Source organism: Aaosphaeria arxii (assembly GCF_010015735.1).
Source record: "Aaosphaeria arxii CBS 175.79 unplaced genomic scaffold BU24scaffold_5, whole genome shotgun sequence".
Lineage (NCBI taxonomy): Eukaryota > Fungi > Ascomycota > Dothideomycetes > Pleosporales > Aaosphaeria > Aaosphaeria arxii.
In genome coordinates, this window is record NW_022983478.1 from 426,929 (window position 1) to 450,906 (window position 23,978).

The 23,978-nt window shown below is 49.4% G+C and overlaps 12 protein-coding genes across 12 annotated transcripts; 4 read left to right on the forward strand and 8 right to left on the reverse strand.

Annotated features, from left to right (window-relative positions):
* Positions 1–65: 65 nt before the first annotated feature.
* BU24DRAFT_481665 (glycoside hydrolase family 5 protein) lies at positions 66–1,300 on the reverse strand (the record flags this gene model as incomplete). Its single annotated transcript, XM_033533188.1, has 1 exon — positions 66–1,300. The coding sequence occupies one exon, from the start codon at positions 1,298–1,300 to the stop codon at positions 131–133; it is 1,170 nt and encodes a 389-aa protein (XP_033382588.1). The 3' UTR covers positions 66–130.
* Positions 1,301–3,494: 2,194 nt separating this feature from the next.
* BU24DRAFT_433703 (general substrate transporter) lies at positions 3,495–5,150 on the forward strand (the record flags this gene model as incomplete). The annotated part of the gene is made up of 5 exons (XM_033529991.1): positions 3,495–3,543; positions 3,601–4,050; positions 4,109–4,433; positions 4,489–5,032; positions 5,088–5,150. 5 exons carry the CDS (start codon positions 3,495–3,497, stop codon positions 5,148–5,150), a joined length of 1,431 nt encoding a protein of 476 aa, XP_033382589.1.
* Positions 5,151–6,070: 920 nt separating this feature from the next.
* BU24DRAFT_212315 (uncharacterized protein) lies at positions 6,071–7,428 on the forward strand. The gene has a single exon (XM_033521950.1). The coding sequence runs from the start codon at positions 6,167–6,169 to the stop codon at positions 7,274–7,276; it is 1,110 nt and encodes a 369-aa protein (XP_033382590.1). The 5' UTR covers positions 6,071–6,166; the 3' UTR covers positions 7,277–7,428.
* Positions 7,429–7,474: 46 nt separating this feature from the next.
* On the reverse strand, positions 7,475–8,029 carry BU24DRAFT_212319 (uncharacterized protein). Its single transcript, XM_033521951.1, has 2 exons — positions 7,798–8,029; positions 7,475–7,742 (listed from the first exon to the last, which is right to left on the reverse strand). The coding sequence occupies exons 1-2, from the start codon at positions 7,994–7,996 to the stop codon at positions 7,657–7,659; spliced, it is 285 nt and encodes a 94-aa protein (XP_033382591.1). The 5' UTR covers positions 7,997–8,029; the 3' UTR covers positions 7,475–7,656.
* Positions 8,030–8,102: 73 nt separating this feature from the next.
* On the reverse strand, positions 8,103–11,312 carry BU24DRAFT_423263 (apses transcription factor-like protein). Its single transcript, XM_033528200.1, has 3 exons — positions 10,895–11,312; positions 9,175–10,834; positions 8,103–9,125 (listed from the first exon to the last, which is right to left on the reverse strand). The coding sequence occupies exons 1-3, from the start codon at positions 11,006–11,008 to the stop codon at positions 8,404–8,406; spliced, it is 2,496 nt and encodes an 831-aa protein (XP_033382592.1). The 5' UTR covers positions 11,009–11,312; the 3' UTR covers positions 8,103–8,403.
* Positions 11,313–11,574: 262 nt separating this feature from the next.
* Positions 11,575–12,729, forward strand: BU24DRAFT_463059 (uncharacterized protein; the record flags this gene model as incomplete). The annotated part of the gene is made up of 1 exon (XM_033532077.1): positions 11,575–12,729. The coding sequence occupies one exon, from the start codon at positions 11,575–11,577 to the stop codon at positions 12,727–12,729; it is 1,155 nt and encodes a 384-aa protein (XP_033382593.1).
* A 31-nt stretch (positions 12,730–12,760) lies between these two features.
* BU24DRAFT_212337 (GCN5-related N-acetyltransferas-like protein) lies at positions 12,761–13,704 on the reverse strand. Its single transcript, XM_033521952.1, has 3 exons — positions 13,675–13,704; positions 13,345–13,556; positions 12,761–13,271 (listed from the first exon to the last, which is right to left on the reverse strand). Exons 2-3 carry the CDS (start codon positions 13,397–13,399, stop codon positions 12,793–12,795), a joined length of 534 nt encoding a protein of 177 aa, XP_033382594.1. The 5' UTR covers positions 13,400–13,556; positions 13,675–13,704; the 3' UTR covers positions 12,761–12,792.
* Positions 13,705–14,497: 793 nt separating this feature from the next.
* BU24DRAFT_423266 (uncharacterized protein) lies at positions 14,498–14,771 on the reverse strand. The gene has a single exon (XM_033528201.1). The coding sequence runs from the start codon at positions 14,694–14,696 to the stop codon at positions 14,529–14,531; it is 168 nt and encodes a 55-aa protein (XP_033382595.1). The 5' UTR covers positions 14,697–14,771; the 3' UTR covers positions 14,498–14,528.
* An 874-nt stretch (positions 14,772–15,645) lies between these two features.
* BU24DRAFT_481671 (putative sugar transporter) lies at positions 15,646–17,580 on the reverse strand (the record flags this gene model as incomplete). Its single annotated transcript, XM_033533189.1, has 6 exons — positions 15,646–16,640; positions 16,691–16,857; positions 16,913–17,074; positions 17,126–17,260; positions 17,312–17,428; positions 17,481–17,580. The coding sequence occupies 6 exons, from the start codon at positions 17,578–17,580 to the stop codon at positions 15,675–15,677; spliced, it is 1,647 nt and encodes a 548-aa protein (XP_033382596.1). The 3' UTR covers positions 15,646–15,674.
* Positions 17,581–18,223: 643 nt separating this feature from the next.
* On the reverse strand, positions 18,224–19,532 carry BU24DRAFT_451360 (putative isomerase YbhE; the record flags this gene model as incomplete). The annotated part of the gene is made up of 4 exons (XM_033531096.1): positions 18,224–18,750; positions 18,797–19,112; positions 19,160–19,200; positions 19,256–19,532. 4 exons carry the CDS (start codon positions 19,530–19,532, stop codon positions 18,224–18,226), a joined length of 1,161 nt encoding a protein of 386 aa, XP_033382597.1.
* Positions 19,533–20,104: 572 nt separating this feature from the next.
* Positions 20,105–21,295, forward strand: BU24DRAFT_347931 (protein GCY; the record flags this gene model as incomplete). Its single annotated transcript, XM_033523544.1, has 6 exons — positions 20,105–20,165; positions 20,219–20,303; positions 20,352–20,517; positions 20,570–20,599; positions 20,653–20,950; positions 21,006–21,295. 6 exons carry the CDS (start codon positions 20,105–20,107, stop codon positions 21,293–21,295), a joined length of 930 nt encoding a protein of 309 aa, XP_033382598.1.
* A 574-nt stretch (positions 21,296–21,869) lies between these two features.
* BU24DRAFT_348740 (FAD/NAD(P)-binding domain-containing protein) lies at positions 21,870–23,770 on the reverse strand (the record flags this gene model as incomplete). Its single annotated transcript, XM_033523577.1, has 3 exons — positions 21,870–23,094; positions 23,143–23,551; positions 23,602–23,770. 3 exons carry the CDS (start codon positions 23,768–23,770, stop codon positions 21,870–21,872), a joined length of 1,803 nt encoding a protein of 600 aa, XP_033382599.1.
* Positions 23,771–23,978: the final 208 nt, after the last annotated feature.

Consider the following 23,978-nt stretch of genomic DNA (forward strand, 5'->3'; position numbering starts at 1 on the left):
TCTCCGATATGATAATGCAGTTAACTTGGTCACCTAGGCCAGGTATAGTTACCTGAACAGTGCAGCGGCCACACACCTTCCAATGGTGACACAACAATCTTACATCAAGGTCTGAGATGACAGGTCGCGCTTAATTGCATGGGACTGCAGCAGATGGGTCCACATAACCGCCACTGATAAACTTCTCATAGCTCCAGTAATCGCCCTGCACACCCTCACCACTCACAGGTACATTACCGTAAAACCCATAAGTCCAGTAAATGCTGCCGCGCGTGAACCTTTCCCAAGCTGCAATGCCCGTATTGAGATTTGCCTTCCGACTAGCCAAGGTATTGGCAGTTGTGGCCTGGATCGACCACTCCCCGATGACGACGGGGAACTTCCCATCGCCAGCTGACTCCTTAGCGTCAGAGCAGATCCACTCAGGAAGATTGGCAGACGTAGTAGGTCGACCAGCGAAATAGTAGTTATGCACGTCGAAAGCGATATTATCCGTGCTGGAAAACAAAGGAGACCAATACTGCTCGTGCCTGAAGCTTCCCTGCAACAGCAGAGGGATGTTTGGGTTGACAGCTTGTACCTTCATAAGAACGGCTTTGAAGTAATGCAAGACCCATGCAGCACCGGCATCCGTCAGAGCTGCAGGTGTCCCAAACTTGGTAAGATCCCTATTATCAACGGGCTCGTTGATAGGTGCTAGAGTGAAGGCTTCCGGGAAACCGGAACTCTGAATGAAACGAATCGCAGCGTCCACAGCGTTGTACGAGTAGCTCAAAGCAGTCTGGTTCTGAAACCAACCGTAATTTCCCTCCTTCTCCCCCAGCCCCATGCCATTCAACCCTCCAGGCAGAGAGTGAATGTCAAGAATGATGTGCATGTTGTATTGGCGAACAGCATAGTTGGCAATACTTTGAAGGTGCCGAGCCTGGTTTCCATAGTAGAGCTGTGACCCAGGGACCTTGACCCACGCATTGTAGCCTGTAGGGATGCGAAGAAGGTTTATGCCAGCCTCTGCAAGCTTGTCGATGTCGTCCGTGGTAATATAGGTGGCGTATCGATGTTCCAGTACTGGCCCACACCGAGCACCCAGCTTTGTGCATAGGTCCCACTCATCAACAGTGTCGTTGCCATGCTGGGCCCACCATACGGGGTCGATGACAGCTTCCTGATGCAGCCAGCCCCCAAGATTGACACCCCTTGCCACGAAGGTTTTCCAGTTGATGTAGGGGGTAGCGCGAGCTGCGTTTGGGGCGGCTTGGGCCAGAAGCACCAAGGATGCGAAGGCTGTGCTGAACAGCATGCTAGATGAAAGAGGGAGTAATTTCAAGTGATTGATATGATTTGAAAGTCAAAATTCCCTAGAAGCTCGTTCCTCTGAATGAGTCCTCATTTTATAATTCCTCGCTCCTCACACATTTTGATCCTGCCTAGAAACGCGGGGTTCATTGAACGACGTCAAGTCGTGTACTGTTAGACTTGCCATAATCTCGGGTTCAACTGTAATCTGTGGAAATTTCTGCAAGAAGTTGCTGATGTTGACGATTCTCATCACCCGGGATGTGGAGAGGGGAGTGGGGTAGGGGTGAGTACGTGATTACAACGATATCTCCCAGCTCATTGGTTTGCTTGTGGTCCACTTGATCTGCGAGAATCATGGCAATGCAGGCGACCCTAAGTCCCAGATCACAAGTTGTGATCACAAGCATCTAGTTTTGGAACTGCTTTAGACGTGAGAAGTATGTAACGCATGAAGATGAGGTTTTGTACCAGCGCCAATGAACATCACGAAATATCATAGAATACTCAACGTGATTTGCTAAATTCCCTGGTGATCTATAACTGTGCTCTTTGGCTAGCGTGTGCTGCAAGTAGAAAGAATAAGGACTTCACTCATTACACTTCTGCCTGAAAGTCTGCGGGACGCGGAATGTGGAGAATGGGATAGAACGCCATGCAATCCTACTCTAAGTAGTCGGAGACGATATTCCAGACGGGCCCAGCCGGCGCCAGGTACTAGCTACTGTGAACAAAGTATGTCCATTTCCCAGAATACTGGTGACAACATGCCTAGGGAAATACGTAGACACGACATTCTTTCCTGATAGCATACAACCACTACAAGAGAGGCAGCTCAGAAACCCTTGCGCCCACTGCTGACTAAATGTGCCTAACGGGATGGATCATCCGCCACCCCACCTTTATCCGCCTGTGGAGCCGATTGGTGATCCAATCCGGGGTTCGCGATTCTTTCTCTGGGGGAGGAGTCTGAAGCCAGCGCGGTAAACGTCAAGGCCACCACTGGCTTTGGAAACATGTGATGGGTTGTATATACCTTGTTGTGGAATTCTATGTACCGAGCTACCGAGGTGTCCTTTCCACGATGATGCGTGCAGCAGACTAGAAGACCTGTTGCAATTTATAGGATAAGTTGATGTCGATTTTCTATGCAAATATATTACATTCAAGTAAGACTCCAAAGAATATTTCATAGCAAATATAATCCAGGTGGCTTTCGGTATTACTTGTATTTTAGGCTCGTGAATGAAAGGCACACTTCTGCCACATGAGACGCTCGCTGATGAGCCCCGTTACCGCCAGGAGACATTATGCCCACTCACAAATTCGCTATATCACGGGCCAAATCCCAATTTTGTCCGCTTCGCCTTCGCGAATGGTTGCGTATCTCGGGGCAGCTCTTGCCGACCCCATATCTCTACCATGACAGGGCAGACGCCCTGAGTGTCGCAGTGGTTGGAGTGAGATTTCTTACCCTTATTCGAGAGTTGTGGGGCGCGATGGTGGTTGCAGATGAAGATACATTTTGGAAGTGTTTTGATCTAAATGATGGCAAAAGTAGCCCTTATAGAGACTATCGCAACAATAGCTACTGTCGCGCTTGGAGTTCACGCTGAGCTATTTGCTGAGAGCTTTGTTCTAAACATTAGAGGAACACCACATCAGAAAATGTTCAAGCCGGACATGACTGTACCCAGTGAATGTACTACATCTCACCGAAGCTGATAGATTTACAAACCCTGTGCAGCTTGTGATTAGATGGGAAAAGCCCGAGCCATCAGAAGATAGTCAGGGAATTCATTCGCTTGCAGTTGTTCCGAATTTTCTCGTTCTGCCACCCGGGAGCGATGCAGCTCGGTGCAATGCGCCCGAAAGGATTGCAGAGGGCTGAGATGTTTCAACGACTTCTGTTCTCCTTTGCTCCACATGTTTCCTTGTCATTTTGATACCCGATTACAGAACCATCTCCACATTCCGAGCCGGTGAACAGACATTTCGAACATGCTTTTGGGACGCATCGGTAGTGCATCGAATCTATAACTATGCCTTCTCTCTCAAAAATAGTGAGTTCAGCATCAGACACCAATCACTTGTTTCCAAATCACAACACGAGCCTCTCTCACCTCACGGATCGGTCGAGTACCCTTTTGAACCTACATTCAATAACACTTGGCGCATAGTCAGTCAAAGATAGAATCATGGGGAGGCTTACTACTATTATATCTGCCCTTTTTATCGCTATCGGAGGTGAGACTAAGTATCCATAAACTTTCGTCTAGTACTAAAGAAAAACAATCATAACAGGCTTCCTCTTCGGCTATGACTCTGGTATCGTCGGTTCCGTCATTTCCCTTCCAACCTTCAAGGCAACATTCTCTACTCCGGATTCAAATACGGTTGGCGGAATCGTGTCTTCTTTCCAAGGGGGCGCTATCCTTGGTACCATGATCAACATGATTGGAGCGGACTGGGCCGGTCGTAGAAACACGATCTTTGCAGGCGCTCTGATTTCTACACTTGGATGCGCTATACAAGCCGGTGCTGTAAGCATTGCGATGTTAGTCATTGGCCGCTTCATTGCTGGAGTGGCCGTGGGAATGCTGACATCGACCGTACCTCTGTATGCTTCTGAGCTCTCCGAGGCTAAATACCGGGGCATGCTTGCGGGACTATTGCAGTGGATGCTATCCTGGGGATTTTTTGCCGCACAGTGGATAGGCTACGGATGTTCGTTCAGCAAAACTGATTTCTCATGTAAACGCGCTCCAGAATCTATCTTTGCTGTACTTTATCGCTGATATCATCGTCTTAGGGCGTTTCCCGCTTGCTTTCCAAACTGTTCCAAGTCTGACGCTAGCAGCTGGCATCTACTTCCTCCAAGAGTCCCCACGATGGCTTGTTGAAAAGGACCTCGTCGAAGAAGCTCGGGTTGCACTTCAGAAGCTCAGAAGCGGACTGGATCAATCTTTGATAGATGCTGAGTTCCGTGATATCCACGCGACCATCGTAGCAGATCGGGACATCGCCCAAGTATCTTGGAAATCGATTGTAATCAAGCCTTCCTGGCGCCGACGCTTGCTTCTGGGATGCGGTGTTCAGGCTTTCGGACAGCTCTCTGGAATCAATGTCATTAACTAGTCAGTATTCTGGAATTCTCAAACTCGCATCTTCGAGAACTGACTGAGCGAACAGTTACGGACCAATCATCTACGGCATACTTGGCATCGAGAATCAGACATCGTTGATGATAATCGGGATCAGCGGTGCCTTGTCTATCGTCTACTGCACCATTGGGTTATATCTCATCGACCGAGTGGGCCGCGTCAAACCGCTCATCGTTTCGGCTATTGGACTGGGCTTATGCCTGCTCGTCAACGCAGTACAGGCTCAGTACTTCAACGAACAAAACACCAATCAATTGCGCTCTATGGTCGCGATGAACTTCCTGTTCAGCTTCTTCTTCACGCCACTAGGAATCATTACCTGGGTCTACCCAGCCGAAATTTTCCCAATCCAGGCCAGGGCTCTAGGCAACGCTATTACAACTTTCACTAACTGGACTCTTAACCTCGTTTTTGCTCAGTTCAGTCCCCTAGCCCTGAATGACGTTGGATTCCGATACTTCTACGCCTTCTTTGCCTTTAATCTTGTAGCCGCTGCATGTTATGTCTTTCTTTACCCAGAGACTAAGCAAAAGACATTGGAGCAGATGGACGAGCTTTTCGGAGATGGGATTGTCGACCACCAAAAAATTACCTCTAGAGACATCAAAGAGACTGAAAGTATTCCAGTACAAGTCAACAACGCAGCTTAATCATAGAGCTTGTACAATACGAGGTAGTAGAGGACGGTAGGGTTGGTGATGTTTCTCGGGTTGCATGTAGTAGTGGGAGTGCTGGAAAGACGGCGCATGTCACAAAGCGCATACACAATAAAAGACTCAGAAGATGAATGCAAAAATTCGCACTAGTCGTTTGGAGAATGATGCGCCTAAATGGATCCTCATTGGGCCTGAATTCGCAATAACCTTAACGGCATGTATTTCACCAATACTCCTAAAACCGCTGGGCAGATTCCGAAACAGTGATTAGCTTGACAATCTATGGTGCGTGGGTACTTCAGAGCCCTTGCATAAGCGACAGCCAAGCTTCCTTTGATCTCAAGATTCCTTGTTCTACAACAACGGATACCTATATTAAGAGGCGACTGTACGGAGTGAGCCGTAGAACTGAATGAAACTTGACAAGCCATTTCCTTTGGCGACATTGAAGTATATACAAGTATATTTATGGAAACATGATTCTCAATGCACACAACACAGGCTACAGGGTGGGAAATGGTACAACCCGTTCATTCATTTTCCCTGCGGGGTAAGAGAGATATCTTAGCTAATACCCAGTTTAGCGACTGCGAGAAATTCCCAGGTACCTACCGACAGTCCACGATTACTAGAAGCTCGTCGCTCTTTATGAAATCGGGGAGCGGCAGAGGAGATGGGAGTAGAGCTTCATTACAGGAGGTAGGTCACTGCCGGGGAATCCATGGCCGACCCGTTTGGTGGCTGTTGATGAACAAACAACAATGTGCTAACAATGCTAGGCTGAAATCGCAATGGTGAAAGAAACCTTGTTTCTCACCTCAATTAACCGCCATTGTGCGTTTTCAATGACAACCTAAACGCCCATTCTACGTATATCACAAAGAGCATTCACTACTACGGCCCAAGATCATACTTCACTTACAACAATATACCTGTCCTGGATTCATACAGACAGCTGCTATATATAAAGACCCCCGCGGTCGCACTTTTCAGAGGAACAACCCTTCCTTACAAACACATTCCACTATATTCACATACGCAATTCACAGAATGTCATCCACCGAAACCTCCGAATGCTCTGAGACCCGGGTCGAAGAATTCGGGGCAGGACATGATTATAAACCGGGCGATAAACTAAAAGCGATAGCAGACCATACAGAGCTAGTCCTAGACGGCTCCAGGCCTATCTGCCCGGTGAATGATGTGTTACAAATCATGCACGAGCCCACAGCCAATCATAAGCCTTTTCTGCCATTCCTCAGACAAAGGAGCCGTAAATTTGAGGCAAAGGATACAAAATATGTCTTTGATGACCAGCTTTGTCGGTGGTGGGAATTTCGCAAATGGCAGTGGGTTAACAGGGGTGCGACTGGAGATGAAGGATTTCTTGAGTATCTCACTTCAAACAGGAGGAGGGACACGCTTAGAGGAGAATTGAAGAAGGTATGCCGCGATTCGTATGAGGAAAGCGTTCGGAACTGGTGGGAGTTCATGAGCAAGGACCGACTCCTTGAGGAGCAGGGCTTTCACGCGTACCAGGAAGCAGTTAAGAGGAACCTGGCACCCTTCAACTTTGACAATCTGCAGTTGATGGAGGATCCACGGAAACAAACCCAATGGACTACCTGGCTTGAATACCTCAACTACGAGCAGTGGTGGTTGGGAAAATGCGTCCCTGCCGTGGAACGCGAGGAGTGGCAAAATCATCAGGCCTGGGAAAGGTTTCTCGAAGCAACACGTTCGCTACCTCCGTTCTCGGAGAAAGAGTTAGCCTTCTTGGACAAAAGCTGCCCTGACACGGTTGCGGCGTTTACGTCGCAGCACCCGGTACTCAAGCCCATGGATTACAGGTATGGTATAACGAGGAAGGATCTGGGCAGCGCTGTGAAAGCGATCAACGACTTAACTAAAGATACGGAGCGCTTTCGCCGCGCAGATTTGGTCCTCTGCCAGCAAAAGAACCGAGTAAAGTGGATTATCCAGGAAGCACGTGTAATGGAGGCCGAGATGCTTGAGCAAAGCAAGAATGTTCCAGACTCGGGGGAGGGCAAGAAGAGGAAGCGTGATGAATTAGACTCAGAGGAAAGCAAGAAGAAGAGGCGCGATGCTTCTGACGATTCTGAGCGGCTCCTTCTGCAGAGTGGGTTGAGGAACGCCTGATCCTGAACCTTCGTCCCATGGCTCTGATACTGCCTTTTCTGTCCTAAGCAACGGGCAAACACAGTCAATTTTCCTAACCGCGTTACTCTCAGTTGCAAAAATTTGGCTTCTATCGATTCAACCACACTCATTACACTCAGCAACAATAAGTGATATATAGAACAATCTATCAATAACCAAAAAACAATCATGACAACTGCACAACTTGTGAATAAACAAATGTATGTTGATATTGTGACACAACAGATAAGTGAAGCTATTCGGGGATCACGTGTAGAGAAAAAGGACTAGGCAGGGCTTGGACAGGTTCCCCCACTGCCTTAATCTACCTACCTCTAGAGGCTTATTAACAGTAGATGATATCTACCTATCCTACCTGATCACCGATTGCGGGTCGTGCCTGTGATGCTTATAGAGGGGTCTGTACGCGACAATATCCGATGAGCGGCGAAGGCATGCAGGGCCACTACGACAAGTGTGTCAACGACATTTCCATTAATTCATCTGCAGAGGTTCCATACAACTGAGCGCAGCCCACGGGAATGGTATATACCAATACTTTCTGTAGATATCCCGTGTAGCGTGCTGTGTCTTGAAACCAACCACCATGATGCGACATATCTGGACTATAACCCACCACGCGAACTGAAAAGCTTCCCCGGCGTTGACCAGGGTACCCGAAGCCCAACTATGCAGCATACGAATCGTGAACCACGCCATCAGCGTCAACAGCTCAAGCAGGACTGAGAGAGGTGAGTTAGAGAGATAGGGGTGTCACATAAGGTGACGTTAACATAGACGTTGGAAGGAATGGAAAATATATTTTCCGAGATATCGATGCTTTAATTTAGTTACCTATCTAGGTAGGTAAGGTAAGGTAGGTATATTTATATGAACATGAACATGAACTTCAAGATTCCCGTGGTCAAGAATCAGCGTGCGCACATCCCGAAGGGATTTTAGTCAAAGTGGAGGCAGAAGATGCAAGGAGAAAGGCTCTTCTGGGAGCAAACGGTGCAATGATGGTACGGTTACGGTACACTAGCCTTGGCCAAGTTGGAAAAAAAGAGAAAGACCACCGTGAAATGTAGTCGGTGGTGGTACATGAATGGAAAAAACGAAATGCGTTAAGCATCGGCGCCCTCGACTTTCCTCAGGAACTCCCTTACGCGTCCGACCTCCACGCCGTCGAGGGGATCGCTGTCGAGCGCTTGCACGAGACCCTCCAGCACGCTGTCGATGCGATCTTCGTCCGTCTTGGTGCAGAGGCATACGACTTTCCGGTACATCATTTCGAGCTGGCCGTCCTTTTCCTTGAGCTTCTGGCGGCGGTCGGCGAGGGCTTCGTTATTGCGGACGTAGACATCGAGGCGGTGGCGGAGGGTTTGTATGGAGGGGAGCTGGGCAATGGCGGAGGCGTGGTCGCGGCCGAGTGTAGATACGTCGATTGGGAGGGGCGTTTGGACGTACGATGCGCCGTCGGAAGAGTTGGTTAGGAGGAGATCGCCTGCTGCACGCACTTCGGCGGGGAGGTCCTCGCTGCGGACGACAACCATTGCGCCGTCCGTATCTGCGTAGCCCACTTTGCGTCTCTCACGGATGTCGGTGCCTGTGCTGACGGAGAGGTTATGTTTTTGGAGTTCGAGCCAGCGGCGGAGATTTGTGATGCGTTTGGCCCGGTCGTGACGGGTGCGAAGTCGTATTCGTAGTGACTCTAAGCGTTGCTGCTCGGTCTTTTGTAATGCAGATAGCTGTGCAATCTGCTCATTTGTCCGGTCGATATTATCTTGCTTTAGTCTTGCTTCCTGTGTAAATTGCATGCTGGCGCTTTGAAGAATTCCGCTCATGACTGTTCAGTTAGTATATATAGATATTTACGGGAGCTTGGCAGAACATACGAGGTTGAATCTCCCGACTCGTCTCTTCTACCTTCGTGAGCGGTGCTTTGCCCTTGCTCGGGCTACTAGCCTCCAACGACACCTGCACATCCGCATCAGTACCCACGCCAAAATCGACCGGCCTCGTGCCTTTGTGGTTGGGTATCGACGGATCGGCCTGAACCTCCATCAGTTGCGAGATGATGTTCCTGTTTCCTATCCTTGCTGCTAGGTTGAGTGCCGTGTTCCCGGCTTTGTCTCGCGCATTCACCATCTCCTGCATGAATCGCATCAATCCAATCGGCTTTGGATAATTGACGCTGCCCTCGAACGACCCCGGCTGGCTAATCCCAATGTTGCTCCGGACAAGATACTCAAGCAATGCTTCCAGGTAGTATTTGCTGGAGGCTGCTCGCCCTTTAATGGCACACGTAACCGCTATGTGGTGGAGGATTGTTCGTCCTTGGGCGTCTCGGAGCTCAATCAGTGGAGCGAGAATCTCCAGCGTCTCCGGAAAGCAGCTGTGGTCAAGACTGTTATTAACAGAGACGGCACTCATCAGAGGTGTCTGCCCGGCAGCATTGCCGCGGAACATGTTTGCTCCCTTGGATACCAGAAGCCGCATTAACGACACGCGCGCAAGAGTGGCTGCCCAATGTAACGCCGTATTAGAGCTATTATCGATGGGCATATCCAGATCTGCGCCAGAGAGATGGAGGATCGCGGGGTGGTTGGTGAAATCGGTCCGCGATTGGTCTGCAAAGAGGTCTGTCAGCATGGCCTGCTTCTCCTCCGCGAGCTTATCGCTTGGGTGAGGCAAGGGAGGCAATGCAGTGGGAACTTCTCCATCGGCCGTGGTGAGCTGATGGCTCGTCTGGTAGAATGATTCGCTAGGTTCAGTAGGTGATCCATGGTCGCGCATTGAGATGTCAGCACCGTTGGGTTGTGAGAAAGACTCTTCTGTCCGCATACGTTTCCTGGGTGGCTCCGCCGAAACTTCGCCATCCATTCCGGTCCCATACGCGGAGTCTGCGTGACCATTTGCGCCGAAGCTGCGCTCGGAATGAAGGCTCTGTACACTCTGCTGGCTACTGGCTCGGAAGGATCCCTGGCTTCCCATTGGTCCTTGTGAGGGCCGGCTCATGCTGTGGTGACGTCCTTGCGATGAGCTTGCAGGTCGTGGAGCGGGTGAATTCAATCGTGCAACTTTGTTCATGGCGGCAAGTGCGCTCGTCGCCGTTGAGGAGATATTAGAGAAAAAGGTACCGCCAAGGTTTGTGGTCGAAGGGCGGCCGTCCATGCTTTGCGTGTAGAAACGTTTCCTGTTTGCTGCCATGGCCTGCTCTTTGGTCGGAGTCTCTATGCCTTGCCCTGCATTTCCTTCAGCGGTGATGTCGTAGTCGAGGAGAGGCCGGAGAATATCTTCGACGCCGTATTGCCTGCAGAACTCCCTCCCGCGGCGGTAATTGATCCATGTGCCTTGGTATTTTCCGTAACCTCCCTGCACCTTCTCGTGCTCGCCAGTCAGAATTTCTTTTTCCAGCACCTTCGTGCGCTTGCCTTTGTCGACACCCGCGACCTTGAGGATCTGTGTAGCGTTGAGCCAGCCGTCCGATCGCCTCCGCATGACTGCGACTCGGTTGACCTCCATTTCGTACACGGAAACGCCCGAGTATACAGCCTACTTTCCAGTTAGCTCATCCATCTATCCTCCGCCGGCGCAGTCGCAAGAATCACATACCGTATATATTTGAGGCTTATCCATGGCGTGTTGCTGGAGGCCGTTATGGTCGGAGAAGGAGCGGTTGAACGATGGCGCGGCCATCATCCCATGTGGCGCGGAATTGGGATACATGGCGGGCTGGGAGGAGGAACCTGAAGGAAAGGAGCGCGCGACTTGCATAATACCAGCGACAGAATCGGGACAGGAAGGAAGCGGTATGGAAGACCGTAAAGGGTAGATGAGTCGAGGTGAGTTCGAAGTGGGGAGGTGAGTGTTAAGCAGTAGGACTTGTAGCAGCTGCGCGGACCATGGCCCAGTGATACTCCCGGGAGCCTGTCGCAAAAGCTGGAGCACTGCGAAGGCGAAATTGACTATGGATAGGCCTGTATTGTTAGTATCAACGATGGTATATGGGGGGATGGTAGTTGGGAGTCAGTCAGAGGGTGAATGTTAAGACGGGGAAGCGAACGAGAAGAAGCGCGTGCGTGTTCGCGTCGAGCCAATTCGGCCAATCAGACGCCTCCGTTTCCGTTTTCCGTTTCCCGTTTCCCGTTTCTCCCACCCCCATCTCATTCAATTATATTGCCAAATCCGTTAATTAACTACCTCATGGCTATGTGTTGATCCAGTTGGCAATCATCTGAAACCTCTCCCTCATATTCACCTCCCGCTCGCTCCTCTTGCTCTTCTCCTCCTCCATGCCACCGCCATATCCACGCCAATACACACCTTCGAACCTCAAATCGCTCCACCTCCTCCGCGCACTCCTCCGCGAGACCACATACCTCCCCGATGCAAACGCTCGCAGCTTCTTCCACCGCTACATCATAACGCGCTTCAAGACTTATCAGCCTCGGGAATGCGCAGTGCCGACGAATAGGCTCGGAAGTAAATACAAACGTCGACCAACCTCCGTGATCGAGGCACGAACGCCGGACGTCCAGCGAAAAGCACACAAGGCGCTGAACTACCTCCGCCGCGCGAACACTGGCGAGCCCACTTCGCTATGGAAGGTCTTACTCTTTACGTACGGTCGGTTGGGACCGAGGAGATACAAGCTCATGCAGAAGATTCTGGTCGAAGATGTCCCTGACAAAGAAGGCTTGTTACCGCCGCTGCAGAGAATGTACTACAGCGGCAAAGGATATCTGCAATTCTTCGATGCGCCAATGGAGGTGAAGAAGAAGGCGAACGAGACGTCAAAGCATTCCATTTCTATTTCCAAACGATACCCGCGATTGAGAGCTGTGCTGGCGAGTCAGCTCGCGAACGAAGTGTCACTGGGGCCAACGATAAAGCAAGGACAGCTCATAACACCGGTGAACAATGTCTGGGAACGCCCAATGCCGGTCCGACGGGCGCGCAATGATGTGAAGAGGTGGTATGCGAGGACGATGGCTAGGATTTTGCCTCCATTACCGACGAGAGAATGGGAAGAATTGGAGTTCCTGGCGATGGGAATCAAGAGATGGACGGACTTTGTGCCGCGAAGGACATATGCGGGGAAAACAGAGCTCAGCGAAGAGGAGCGGTCGATGAAGATAATACAAGAAGGGCTTTGGCTAGAGAGGCCTAGCAAAGCGGACAGACCCGGTGGGAGGATACATCCACACGCACTGACGCCACGTATGATGAAGCGCTTGTATGCAAGACTCTTTGCCCTGAGCTGCAGATTGGCCTACAACGAGAAATCCAAGAAATGGGTTGCGCATTGGGGAGTCAAGCAGGCGAACAAACAGACAGAGGCACTCCCACAATCCGTCAGCGACTTGTTCTTCTCGGGGGTCGACACCAAAGGCCGAATTCTCCAACAACCACCGCCAGCACCTCCACGTCAACCCAACCCGAACTGAAACGAACCTCATGATATATACCCCCACCCAGATAGACTAACCCACACCAAAACTGAATCAACATCAGAGCTGCGCTCCCATCTCCTCCAACTCCCTCCCCTCAACCCTCAACCCAACCCACTCCCCCTTCCTCTTCGCCCCTAGCCCCTCATAAAACTTCAAACTACTCTCGTTCCAATCCAAACAACTCCACTCGAGTCTCTTCCCTCCCACCTTCACCACCTCCCTCGCCAGTGCCCGTATCAACGCCTTCCCGTACCCCTTCTTCCTGTCCGCTTCCCGCACATACAGGTCCTCGAGATAGATCCCCGGGACGCCCGTCCACGTGCTGAAGTTGTAGAAGTAGACCGCAAGCCCCGCGACTTCGCGGCTGTCCGGGTCCGTCAGGAGGAGCGTCTTCGCGTAGCCGGGTGTGAAGGCGGAGGTGTTGGTTTCTTCGAAGGAGAGGGTGCGGGAGAGGGTTTCTTCGGTGGCTTCGACGCTCGAGAGCGCGTTTTCGTAGGTTGCGAGGTCTTTTATGAGGGCGAGGATCGTGGGAACGTCTGGGAGAGATTGTTAGTTAAACTCATGGAAGTGTGGAAAAGAATACATGTGAATTGCAACATTCGCACTTACCGTCTCTCCTCGCATGACGTATCGTCGCGCCGTTCTCAAGCGTAGTCTCGGCCATTGTTTCTTCCTTGTTGGTACCTAGTTGTGTTTTTTGTCCCTTTGGTTCAATTGAGACAGGCAAGCGACGAGAGCTTTATATTTGGATTCTCACGCGCTGGACGCCGTGTGTACGTTTTGTGGAGCTTGTTGTAGCTAGGCACTCTAGGTACAATAGTCTGCGTCTGCGTCACTGGAAGGGCGTGATGGGTGCGGTGCGGGGAGCGGGCGGACGTGATTGGCCGGAATGGTAGCCAGTGGAGCGTGCTGGGTGCTGAGGTGTAGCCGTTTACCTACCTTACCAAGCGGTGAAGTGCAGGTTCTGTTCGTCGTTTTGAATAGACAGGTAGATGAGAGGAATAATTAATTATGTGCTACAACGGTGGCTAGATGATGGGCTGAGGCCTTGGGTATATAAGAAGCTGCGTTGTTGCGCTCTATCCTTTCTTTTCTCTACTCAACATCTTCTGTAATAAGTTCCAAAAAAAAAAACGTCAACCAGCTTCACAATGCTGAGAAAACTCCGCGACATGTGCAAATCGAAACAGAATTTTCGAGAAAGATTTAAAAAAATAAAACCTGGTGCCATGAACGCGAGATTTGATTTTGAAGTCCAGAATATCATCGATCATGCGACTTTTCGTCATAGCTCTTTCGCACGTCCCAGAATCATGCTCCGAAAATGCCATTGACTGTACTGAGAGAAGTACCGAAAAGATGGCTTAGGCTGGAGGAGTGTGCTTTTTTCCTTCGTTTTCGCGATACAGGCGCGTAGGAGGCCCGAAATAAAAAAATGGAACTGGTCATGAAAAAGAGAGGAAGGAAAAAGAAAAGCAGTAGTCATCTATATGTTCATGTTTTGAGAGAGATTCTCTCGAAAGATGAACCCGAAATTTTGCAACCACCGAGGAGGCGGTTTTCCAAGCTGGCCAGATAAATGCAAACCAAAAGACCATGGAGGAAGAGAGAATGTGCAACTTGCGCAAGGGAAAGACATTACACCTGGTACCATTCGCTATTCTTGGTTATGATTTTTTTCTTTCCTTTCCATGAAAAAGGTTCGACAATCTTAACTTGCTACCTTGGTCCTCGATGGGAAAGACGACGGCATCTCGTATAGGACTGGGTCATGCCCTTGAAGAGGATATAAACTATATGCCGATGGAGTGTGACGTGGCATTCGCTTTCCTGATCGCACTCAAAATGGGTTCGACACGTTTGATGGAAGGCATTTCAAAACAACCAAAAGACAGAGAAATGTGGCTGGAACTCTCTCGAATAAGATCGATCTCAGGATTAAAAGCTTTGAAAGGCTTCATGGGATACCCCTGAGGTGGCACAATACGAAGCCACTTCCGTTCGAACAGAGGCTGTTATCTTATCTCACAAGTGAGCCATATCTACTCAAATGTTCGGCGTAACGAGATCATGAGATACAAACAATGGCCGAGCGGTTTCTCGAATGTTGCTGCTTGCACTACTTCTCAATATCGAACTCAAGCATACACAATTCAACCAAACTACATCTTCCCCTTTGGAGTCATTGGCGAATGTCCCGAAAAATCACCACATCAAGTCTACCCATGCCCGATTTTGGGGTCATATTCACATTTTATCTCACAACACCGTTCTCCATTCAATCGAAAATGGAGTGCCAACAAATGAACATCTAGAACTTCAGGCTTCCTGATCTGGCTCATCTTGATCACAGTCGATCCGGGTGTTCTCTTTCGTCACACTTTCTCCGGAAATTGTGGAGAGGAAAAGAATCCTACAGCTCGAGATTATGCTCGCTTGCCGATCGGACTTCATTATTTTTGGAACACGCGCTTGGGGACTCCTTAGAGAGGCGTGGGCTTGGCAGCGTGTTGTCGCCTGTACATCGCTGCACCTACTTGTACTAAACGGTCGGAACTACAAGGAACTGAAAACCATGATTCACTGGAGTTCAAGACCTGACTGGGTGCCATTACTGTATAGGAGGAAGAATGAGACTGCCTCAAAATACTTAGCAGACATGCCGTATGAATGATTTACGGGCATGGAATACTGCAACGTAGAGCGTGTGCTTATTTGTTAAATTTGAATTGATCACTTCTATATGTGGAAGGACGGGAGCACGTCACTCGAAGTAATTTTACATGGTACAGATGAGCTTTGATCCCTGCTCAAAGATGATATTCAATCAAACAACAGTCTTGCCTCCTCATGAGAACTGTGTGTATGAGAACTCAAACCGCGCATGATAAGACCTTAGTCGTCATACCAGTGCGGCCATAATCTACCACTGATGGCTCTTAGACACGGTCGTAGTGAAGAACCTCAGGCTTGTCATCAGCCTTCTGATCCCGCAGCGCAACATCGAAAGCATTGACATTCGTAGTCTTGAACTTCCTCGCCGGAATGCGTCGCTCGAACAGAAGATCCATCTCCGCAAACGTACGGCCCGAAGGCTCAGGCAGGCGGAAGTAGTGATACACCAGCACGCAGAAGCAAGTGCCAGCCCAGAAGAAGCCGGCGAAGTTGCGCCAGTTCCACGCGGTGGGGTTGAGCATGTATGGGGTGAGGATGTTGACGACGATGGCGGCCATGTTGTAGGCGACGCGAGACAAAGCGACGGTCTTGACTTGCAGGCGACGCGATGAGATCTCGGCGACGAGGGAGAAGGCAACGGTGCCGACGGAGAATTGGTAGAAGGCGGCCCAGACGATCATGAGGGAGCCAGTTGCGAGGGAGGCGGCGTGCTTGTCGGCGACGAGGCCGAGGAAGCCGAGGGTGAGGAGCGTGCAAAATAAACCGCATAAGCCGCAGAGGAAGAGCGTTCGTCGACCAACGCCATAGGCCATGAATGCCCAGGTAACGAACGCGCCAATCGTGTTCAGTCCGTACTGGCCGAGAGCAAAGTTGTAAGGAATTTCTCCTGTCAATCCGGCCTGCGCGAAGAAATAGGTGGAGTAGTTCGAGAAGGTGTTGCCAGCGAAGTTTTGGGAGACGAAAAGCATGCAGACAATTTCGGTTCGTCGCAGATTCACGCCCCTGAAGCAATCGAGGTAAGAAGCGCCTTCGGTCAAGGTCTTCTCAAGCTCATCAGTATGTCGGATCATATCAATGGTTTCGTTGACGTCAAAATCCGGATCTGCTTTGGCTGATGTGAGTCGAAGTAAAGATTTCTTCGCTTCCTCTAATTTCCCTTTTCGTACCAACCACCATGGCGATTCGGGAGCTAGGAAGATGCCGAGCATTAGAGGGGGAAACCACATCCACTGCAATAATTAGCTAGAGCTTCTTGTGAGGCGAGCCGGGACTACGGTACCTGAAGTCCATAAGGAATGCGATATGCCCATTGGTCATCGCGCCTGAACTGGCTCTTGATGACACCGATAGCGATAAGTTGACCAATACCCCAGCAGGAATTGCCCCAGGTAGTGAGGTAACCTCTAAGTGCCACAGGGCAGATATCACTGGCGTAAGAAATTGCAACTATAGCATAATAAGTCAACCTGAATCAATCCAATGCACAGATTCGAATACTCACCCGACATGAAGACACCAAAGGCAATACCGGCGAGACATTCGGCCAAGAGCAAGATTTGGACGCTAGGTGCAACGAAGAAGATAGTTGTTATGGCGGCCTGGTAGAATAGAATACCGAGAATGAATGGGCGGTAACCAAACCGATCCACACCCCAGCCAGTCACTTAATACTTGTAAGCAAATGATGATTGTGCGAGTGTAATGGGCCACTAACATAGGAGACCAAGAATCTGGCCGCATTGAGCACCGTTGGAAATACCTGCCTGCCACCGGGCAGGCACTTCGTAAGATCCATTAGGTTGAAGCTCTCCATACTTTCGATTGAAGGGAGGAAACGCGTAAAAGTTGCCTATGATGTTTGACCGTTAGATTAGAATTTGAGATGAGATAAATAACTAACCAATAAGGGCAATGTCGTAGCCTTCCATAGCACAGCATAGTGAAATCAGAGCGGCCCATCCAATTGCTTTGGGATAAAGGCGGACACCCTCTAAGAGGGTCATCTTGTGCTCCTTGTCTGTCTCAGGTCAGCGTTGTATCTTGGGCGCAGTATGAAGAGTCCGACATACCTGTCGCCGCAGCGGCGTTGGCAAACATGATGTCTTCATCATTGCCGCGTGCCCTCGCCTCGTCAATGGACAAGGTGCCTGTTGGCTTCTCGCTGGCCATGTTGCTTGTATACTTCGTAAAGTTCAGTGGTGTGGAACAAGGTGAGTTCTGAATTCTTTTTTTCGAGGAAGGAAGACGGACTTATATATTGATAGCCATGAGGCTAAGGATGTTATGGGCATCTTCCGTTCGCTTTGGCGCCCATGGGGTCCCCGGACTTTGTGGATCTTGCACTCTGTGGGGTGGTGTTGGTAGCTAGCCCATGCAGAACCCCGGACGAAATGTCATTCTAAACCTTGCTAGGTCCATCGTTGAGTGCTAGTGCTTCCTCATTAGGGCCAGGCAAGTCTGCCGCAACGTGTAGTATGATCTAGACTGTCGGGAAGAGGATCCCGAGTCGGACATATTGGAAGGGCCGATTCAGAAAGATATGTCCGATCCAAACTTCAGTCGCGTGTGTTTAAGTGGGAGAGCACCACAACGAGTCAGTGAACCTGAATTCAAGATAGTATAGCTGTAGTATAATGACGCCAACATATTTTGTTCAAAGCGCGGGCTTTTGATTGTTCCAATGGAGGAATATTGGCCCCTTCGGTCGACATCGTCACTGGTCACTATCCTCGGCAATCAGAGACATCATCGAATGAGAACCCCAATTCCAGGCCCATACTACACAATAGACCTTATTGCAAAACAATAACCATTAAAGCCAAATTACATGCTTCAGACCATTCTCTAAATCATTGTTCAGGCCTGCGATCTTGGTCCACAAATCGCCCCGATCTCCCTCTATCTCATAGATCTCTACACCTCCACCCTCCTGACCAACAACTGCCATATACCTGCCATCATTACTGAGTCTCATGCCTCTTATAACGTCAACATTTGTACGTATATATTTTTTCTCTTCCACCTTTCTACCACAGCTAGAAAGAAGGATGACGGCGATAGCGTCGCCCGGTGGCAGATCTTTAGGCACATTCTTCAAATGTGGTTCTCTCCGCAAGACGTGTCGCTCCCATCTGTTGCTGACATATAGGACGTTAGGAATCTTGGGATGAAGACAGATCTCGGATGAGTCCATCATCAATTGGTGGTCGGGATGCACGTTCTGGGGTATAACGTGGGGAGCGAAATCTTCAATCGGAAGGTTGGCACCCGGGAGAATGGTCGAAAGATCGAAGGCGACTACGTTATGCGACAGCTCTCCAATAACATACATGATCTGATCTAGGGTTTGTCAGTAGCCATCCAACGTACGTGTGGAGATACTCACTATCAGGGACTATTACTGCATGTCGAGCTCCAGTTCCAGGTGGACACTGCAGCCAGCCAGTGATATCCACCTGAACCGAACCGCTGCGACGGATGATCCATACACGGTCTGAACCCAGGTCTGGAGCGTAGAGTGTTCCCCGCCCATCTAGGATTTGGTGTACGTGACATTGTTGTTGCCTGGCCTTGTTTGGACCATGCCCGACGTCCCTGTAGGGGAATTCTGGGAAGATCTCTGTGCGAGGTTCATCAGATAGGAGGGGTGAATGATCATCGGTAATTTCTATGGGGTACACAGCAATGGAACCCCCCAGGTACTGACTGACGTTAGTGCCAGACACATAGGATTCCATAATATACTCACAGTGCCAAGCACCAGGGCGGAGTTGTCACGTAGGGTGAGAACTATCCATAGTCGTTAGTAATCAAGGCTGTATTCGCTAGAATCGATATTACTCACAATGACCAGGTGCTCCCAATGTTGGCTGCTGACTTGTGATCTGACAAGTCTTGTGTGCGTGATCAATCTGAAAGGTGTACAACAGGCCAACGTCTTCGCCCTCTGATAAACCAACTAGGTTGCTGATATTTCCATGCGATGACGCTACTTCAATCCATGAAGCATTGTATGGAGAAGGGTACTCGGCAAGTATACTTATCTCCTTTCCTGTGCTGTTGAACTCGATAATAGTGAAGTTCGCCCTGTCACCCGAAAGGAGCAGCTTGTGTGAGTGCATGATGTATACCATCGAAGAAGCATCCCATGCGAATCTTCGCGACTAAAAGCGCATGGCACACATCCAAAGCCATCCTACCAAATTGCGTTGATATCTAGAACAACTTCAGCTTAAACATAGTACCAAAAGCCAAATCAGCCCGTTCCCATCACCGTGGATCTCCGAACTTCAAATTGCCGGTAGTTTCACCATATGGATACGATTGTTCTCAAAGTCCGACACAAGACGGCCAGGTCAGATTTTGAGAACCGGGGATAGGGCTCTGGGGATTGACTAGATTTACACAGCCGAATAAGTCCGATGCCCATGATTCAGTAGCCAAGGATGAGGCACACTCAGGAAAATATGTCCTATGTCCGATATTCCAACCTTTCTTGTATTATCTTCATCGGCGTATCTTTGATGAATTATAAGAAATGAAAAATATGGAATCTCATTAAGAGTACATCATGATCATAAAGAAGAGCACAAAAAGAAATTTGGTGGCTGCCGAGATTCCTCTTTCTGACTTAATTTGATCTCTCTTAGTTGTCCCAATCGAAAAAGTGAGGTTCCGCAGAATGGCGACACCAATGACAGTGCCGTCTCACTTCAAACTCAACACCGGAATGCAAATTCCTGCTGTCGGTCTGGGTAAGTCTATCTTCATTGGCGTGTGTTTTGGGATCACTAATGTCAAATGAAAGGAACCTGGAAGTCAGAGCCTGGACAGGTTCGAGCTGCGGTCGCATATGCGCTAAAAGAAGGTTATCGCCATATCGATGCAGCACTGTACGTTGATACCTCTACCGTCATTACGATTACTGAATGAGGTGGCAGCATATACGGTAATGAGAGCGAAGTTGGGCAGGGAATCAAAGACAGCGGTATCCCACGTGAAGAGATATTCATCACGAGCAAGCTTTGGAACACCCATCAGGATAATGCTAGGGAAGGACTTCAGAAGAGTCTAGATGCCTTAGGGACAGATTACCTCGACCTATACGTGGGTATCCCCCCATTCCCCAGAGATTACTCAAACTTAAATCGAATCACAGCTCGTTCACTGGCCCGTTAAATTGATCCCGGTAAGCTCCCCCGTATTAATTGTACAACCAATCCCACCCTAACTTTTACGAAGAACGAGACGAGCGAGCTCCTTCCAGTAAATGCAGATGGTAGTCGTTCAGTTGACCGATCATGGGACCAGAGTGAGACTTGGCGCCAGATGGAAGAACTTTACAAGTCAGGAAAGGTCAGGGCAATCGGTGTTGCTAACTGGTCAATTGCGTATCTAGAGGAGCTGGCAAAGAAATGGACCGTTGTTCCGGCCGTCAATCAGGTCGAACTTCACCCGTTCCTGCCTCAGCACCAACTGAGAGAGTACTGTAACAAACTTGGAATCTTGCTTGAGGCTTACTCCCCACTTGGGTCTACTGGTAAGTTTAGAACGTCATGCATGCTTCATAAGTCGCAAGCACTGATTTCCGCTAGGTGCGCCCATCATGGCCGATTCAGAAATCCAGGCAATCGCCGAAAAGCATAGCGTCTCGGCCGCCACCATTCTTATCAGCTATCATGTTAATAAGGGTGTTGTTGTTCTCCCCAAATCTGTCACCGAGAAGAGAATTACGAGCAATAAGGAGATCATCCCACTTCCCACAGAGGATCTTGCTATTCTTGATGGCATCGCTGCCAGCGGAAAAGCACAACGATTGAACACACCCTTGTGGGGCTTCGACCTCGGTTTCGCTGACTGGTATGGTCCAACCAAGCCGCAATAGTTTAATGCCTAGAAAGTGCGGCATATATTGCCACACCGCAGACTAAGCTCACCTGATGCCGTTGAATATGATACTATCTATCAATATTTAGTGCAACAGATTCGTTCGTAGATAAAAGAAATCCCAAAACTATGTAACTATTGACATGTCTTTATCTTATTATCAGCACACTGTGATCTTCTGCAGGCTTAGAGAATTCTTCTTCCATATCTGAACATTGGTGGCCAACCTCCTTTTACCCCAAGTGGTCTAGGTAACAAAAGAAAGAAGCTAGATCTAAACATGTTAGAATGTTTAAACAATAGATGTGGGCCCTGGTCCGGTCAAGTTAGGTTAAATGACTCACTATCAATACTGTGAAACGATGCGCCCCGGCTATCATTATTGGTGACTATCAGCGTTGGGCGGCTGGTATCGCCTGTCTTGGACTTGCGAGAGTGTGATACCAGAGCCCGATTTATTAGATCAAATAAGAGGTATGCGTCTCAGATTCGGAATGGAAAGAGTGCTCGTCAAATATCATTAAGAGATTGCCAATTTGCTCAAGAAAGCTACTTGTCTACGAACAGAAAAGCTATCTTTTGTAGGGTTCCGGAGAAATTCCCTCTTGTAGGGCCTTTAGGCGCATTGCAAGTAACTTGGAGTGAAATCGGGTATATGGCAGGTATCCGACCATAACCCATAGATTCGACACTCCGGTCTCTCGATAAGCGGTTTTGAACTCACCCTCCTCATCAATGCCCCATATAGGTCCGCATTGGCTTGCAATCTGCTCACCAAGTGTGCTGCGAATTGAGTCGATTGCATTCGAGAACCCAGTTGCGAAAACAATCAAATCGAATTGTCGTTCCCGGCCACCGCTAAGAATGGCCTTGTCCTCTGTAAACTTCTCAATGTATCCCGACTCTACTTTGATTTTGCCATTAATGATGTGCTCGCAAGCGCCTGCATCAAAATAGAATCCGCCATTGCGAGTTTGGCCCAGTGTCGCACCGCCAGTACCGCGTTGGCCTCGCCATGTACGTAGACCACGCGCGTTGAGCCCTTCGAGCAAAGACTTGTCTAGATCCTCAAGGACTTTGGCATTTCGTCGAGAAAGTTCTTCTCCAGGGCCAGTAGGAGTTGCAAAGAAGAGGCGGTCTTGCTCTTCAAGGCTGGGTCGATTGCCATCAGTGTCAGGACTATAGTTGCCGATGACACGGGGGACCGAATGTGTGAGGGACATGATGTATGTCGGAGAGCGCTGCAACAGAGTGACATCGATGCCGCGGCGCGAGCAGTCGAAGGCCGTGTCAAAGCCAGAAGAAGAGGTACCAACTACGCAGACCTTCTTTCCGACAAACTCTCGAGAGCTGTCATGCGCGGTAGAATGACGTATCACACCGCCCTTGTAGCTGGCCATACCTGGAATAACTGGAGTGGAAGGGGCACCACAGAGAGAAGTGGCCATTACGACATGCTTAGGTCGCAATGTTCGGGTTTCCTTGCCCTCTTTGTTGACCACTACTGTCCAACCACCAGTTTCGTCTTGCTCAGCTTTCGCAACGGTTGACTTGCACCAAATATTTAACTCAAGTGCTGAAGAATACCACTCCATGTAGAGTCCCTGTTTCTGAGCGGGAGTGTACGTCGGCCAGTGCTTTGGGTATGGGAAGTATGGGAGGTCGTCCGCCCAGTGAGGGAAATGCAGAGACAGGTATTCATATCTCTTTTTCCACACGTCACCGATTGCCTCGTCCTTCTCAATTATAAGACAATTCATTCCTAATGCTTTGCATCGAGCCGCCAGGGCAAGGCCACTGCTGATATTAGTCCATGCTGGATGATCATAGAATACAGTCTCTTACTTCTGTCCACCACCAATGATCAGAATCTCTGGATTCGCAGAATCAATATCCATAGCCCTCTGTGTCTCCCAACTGACTGCTCCGGTCATATGTCCATCTGTCGGTGGGATTTCAGGGAATTGTGTAAGCTTTTCCGCCACTGTGTGCATGGTGTAAATCCTCCAGCCCTCTTTCGTAAGAACGCAGTTGATAACGGCGGAGGCATTGACGAGCTCCGTGTCAAAGGATGCAATAAGTTGTAGTTGAGCAAAGTCAGGGTAGGGTCTCAAAACTTTGGGATCCGGTCGAAGGAATCGAAAGTTGGTGGTTCGTGTACGTGGGAACAGGTCGCTTGCAGCTTTGAAGATTGCAGATTTGAAATTGAAGGTGCGATAGTCCCAGGTGTAGGACAGCTTGTCTCGCCAAACGCCTACATTAAGTTTTAGACGTTGCCAAAAGTTCGTGTTCAGGGAAACATACCATAGTCCAAGAACATGTCAGCGAAACCTTGAGCGTCTCCTTCGCCCATGCATTTTGAGAGGCGTGAAAGGATATTGTCAGCCTCCTTCTGTGCATCGCAGTCGACAGGTACTTCAACCCCTAATTCGCTGGTGGTAGGAAGCACATGATTGTACTTGAAATCGTACATGTAATTATCATCCAAGGAAGGTTTGGGGTCGACTTCAACTTCGACCTCGACATGATCAATTACGACCTTGGCCTTCACGTCCGCAATGGCGATCTCGCTATTATCGGAGAACTTGGCAATGTCAATTGAAGGCATGATTGTGGATGAATACAGCTGAAAGTCCAATCCTCATTTGAGGCCCCGACACGCTGATTTTCAAGTGCTTCAT

Bases quoted from the DNA above. Each gene is read 5' to 3' on its own strand.
- BU24DRAFT_423266 (XM_033528201.1), bottom strand. From the start codon at position 14,696: ATGAAGCCTTTCAAAGCTTTTAATCCTGAGATCGATCTTATTCGAGAG.
- BU24DRAFT_423263 (XM_033528200.1), bottom strand. From the start codon at position 11,008: ATGTATCCCAATTCCGCGCCACATGGGATGATGGCCGCGCCATCGTTC. The intron at 10,835-10,894 runs GTATGTGATTCT...ACTGGAAAGTAG, and splicing joins ATAAGCCTCAAATATATACG to GCTGTATACTCGGGCGTTTC. The intron at 9,126-9,174 runs GTATGTTCTGCC...CTAACTGAACAG, and splicing joins GAGTCGGGAGATTCAACCTC to TCATGAGCGGAATTCTTCAA.
- BU24DRAFT_212319 (XM_033521951.1), bottom strand. From the start codon at position 7,996: ATGGCGTGGTTCACGATTCGTATGCTGCATAGTTGGGCTTCGGGTACC. The intron at 7,743-7,797 runs GTATGGAACCTC...CACTTGTCGTAG, and splicing joins CCCGTGGGCTGCGCTCAGTT to TGGCCCTGCATGCCTTCGCC.
- BU24DRAFT_212337 (XM_033521952.1), bottom strand. From the start codon at position 13,399: ATGGCCGAGACTACGCTTGAGAACGGCGCGACGATACGTCATGCGAGG. The intron at 13,272-13,344 runs GTAAGTGCGAAT...AATCTCTCCCAG, and splicing joins ACGTCATGCGAGGAGAGACG to ACGTTCCCACGATCCTCGCC.
- BU24DRAFT_212315 (XM_033521950.1), top strand. From the start codon at position 6,167: ATGTCATCCACCGAAACCTCCGAATGCTCTGAGACCCGGGTCGAAGAA.